We start from the raw sequence: 1,890 nt of genomic DNA, 5'->3' as shown, positions 1-1,890 counted from the left end.
TACGTAACTCGCGTTACTTGTAATGCGTTACCCCCCAACACTGCTCTCTAGCATACACACTAAGCTTGTTTTTTCCCAAAATGTGCCCAGATCTTGGATTTAAAAATAGTGGGTGCATTTTTTTAGTACTGGCATGACAAGCGCTTATGCGAATGGCGTCAGCAGGCTATAATCGATTACAGTCTATTACTGCATTGATGCAACGATTAATTTCAACGCCCCTCATGTGTGTGTCTGTTGAATTAGGAAACTGTACCATCCCAATAACGCTCAGCTGGGAATGGCCACAATGAGGGCCGGCGTGACGCACTGGCAGGCCGGCTTCATCGAGATCGCTCACGGCATGATCTGCAAAGCCTACGCTATCCTGATGATCACCCACGGCCCGACACACCCCATCACCAAAGACCTGGAGGTAAACACGATACTAACCCTCAGTGGCGCTCAGAGCAAAGTTATTGATACGCTATTATAGTTTTATTGATATTAAGAATTCGTTTCATTTTTATTTTCTTGTGTGTATTTAAATTTTTCAGTAATTTTGCTCTATTTATTTGCTTGTTTAAATGTTGTTTTTATTAATATTTATTTCAATTTTAGTTCTTTTTTTAGCTATTTTAGTACTTCAACTTTACATAAAAGAGAATCTCAAAAGCATCTAGATGAAATAAAATAAAATAAATATTTTTTTTTCAGTTAACATTTATTTAAAGTAACAAACATGTTTTATGATTTTATTTTTAGTTTTAGCAAGAAATTAGTTCATAGGCAAATTATTCGCTATTACTAATTACTCATATTTCATGGTTTACTTTATACAAAATAAATTAATTTGCAAGATACCATGCATAAATAAATTTTTATATATTATTATAATATCATGTTAAATATATTTTTGATTATAAAAATAACAAAAATAATTTGTTGAATGCATGTCATAAAGTATGCATTATACTGTTTATGAATTAATTTATGTACAATGCATTACAATAAATTACCATGCATAAAGAAGTAAAATTTATATATGTTCATAATAATAAAAATTATTATGAAATATTTTCATCGTGATACATGCATTACTTTATACAAAACACATTACTTTATGCAATAAGTGTTTTTCTTAGATGCCATGCATAAATAAGTAACAGAATAGAAGATTATATACAAATATAGTAATATTAAATATATTTTTAATAATAAGAAATATTAAAAAATTCCAAATTGAATGCATGATGTCAGATTATATGTATTACTTTATGCAAAATAGCTGATTTTGTGAGATACCATGCATAAACAAGTGATAGAAATTAGAATATGTAAACAACAAAGTAATATTAAATGTATAATGCCGTTTTTATGAATAAAACATAACATATAAGAAACCATGATACAAAGATTATTCCAATGCATGATGCATGACTCTGATAAACAGTACAAGCTTCCCAAGTGCATTTGAAAGCAACATATGCATGACTTTTCAACTCCTAAAAAGGACTTGTTGAGCGTGTGTCACCCGGACAAATAACAGCATGCGTGTTAAGAAGGACATGTGTTTGAACATGTCTGTCTCCTCCCTCAGGCCATGCGCATGCAGACGGAGATGGAGCTGCGCATGTTCAAGCAGAACGAGTATGTGTATCACACCATGCGCGAGGCGGCGCTGAAGAACCAGCCCATTAGGATGATGGCAGAACCAGCCACCGAGAGCATCAAGAACCTGTTTCGCAGAAAGTGACCGAACACGACACTGTGACAAACACGCTCAGGTCGACACTATACACTCACATCTATGCAGACGCTTTCAATCAGAAAGAGGAACAAAAGCAGCAATATTCAGAATACACGCTCTTAAAAATAAAGGTGCTTCACGATGCCACAGAAGAACCTTTT

At 33.7% G+C, this 1,890-nt stretch overlaps 1 protein-coding gene across 2 annotated transcripts in view; it reads left to right on the top strand.

The window, feature by feature from the left end:
• Nucleotides 1-1,875, top strand: part of smyd1b (SET and MYND domain containing 1b) — a 22,625-nt gene extending 20,750 nt beyond the window's left edge. For both annotated transcript variants that reach the window (XM_016255806.1, XM_016255805.1), the window contains 2 exons: nt 247-415; nt 1,580-1,875. In XM_016255806.1, the coding sequence (XP_016111292.1) occupies nt 247-415; nt 1,580-1,735 (325 nt within the window). In that variant the 3' untranslated portion in view covers nt 1,736-1,875. The remainder of the gene's footprint in view (nt 1-246; nt 416-1,579) is intronic.
• The last annotated feature ends 15 nt before the right edge of the window (nt 1,876-1,890 follow it).

Source organism: Sinocyclocheilus grahami, unplaced genomic scaffold (assembly GCF_001515645.1).
Source record: "Sinocyclocheilus grahami isolate Dianchi unplaced genomic scaffold, SAMN03320097.WGS_v1.1 scaffold1369.1, whole genome shotgun sequence".
In the NCBI taxonomy this organism is placed as follows: domain Eukaryota; kingdom Metazoa; phylum Chordata; class Actinopteri; order Cypriniformes; family Cyprinidae; genus Sinocyclocheilus; species Sinocyclocheilus grahami.
The sequence above is the reverse complement of the archived record's forward strand: the minus strand, read 5'-3'. Positions and strand labels throughout refer to the sequence as shown.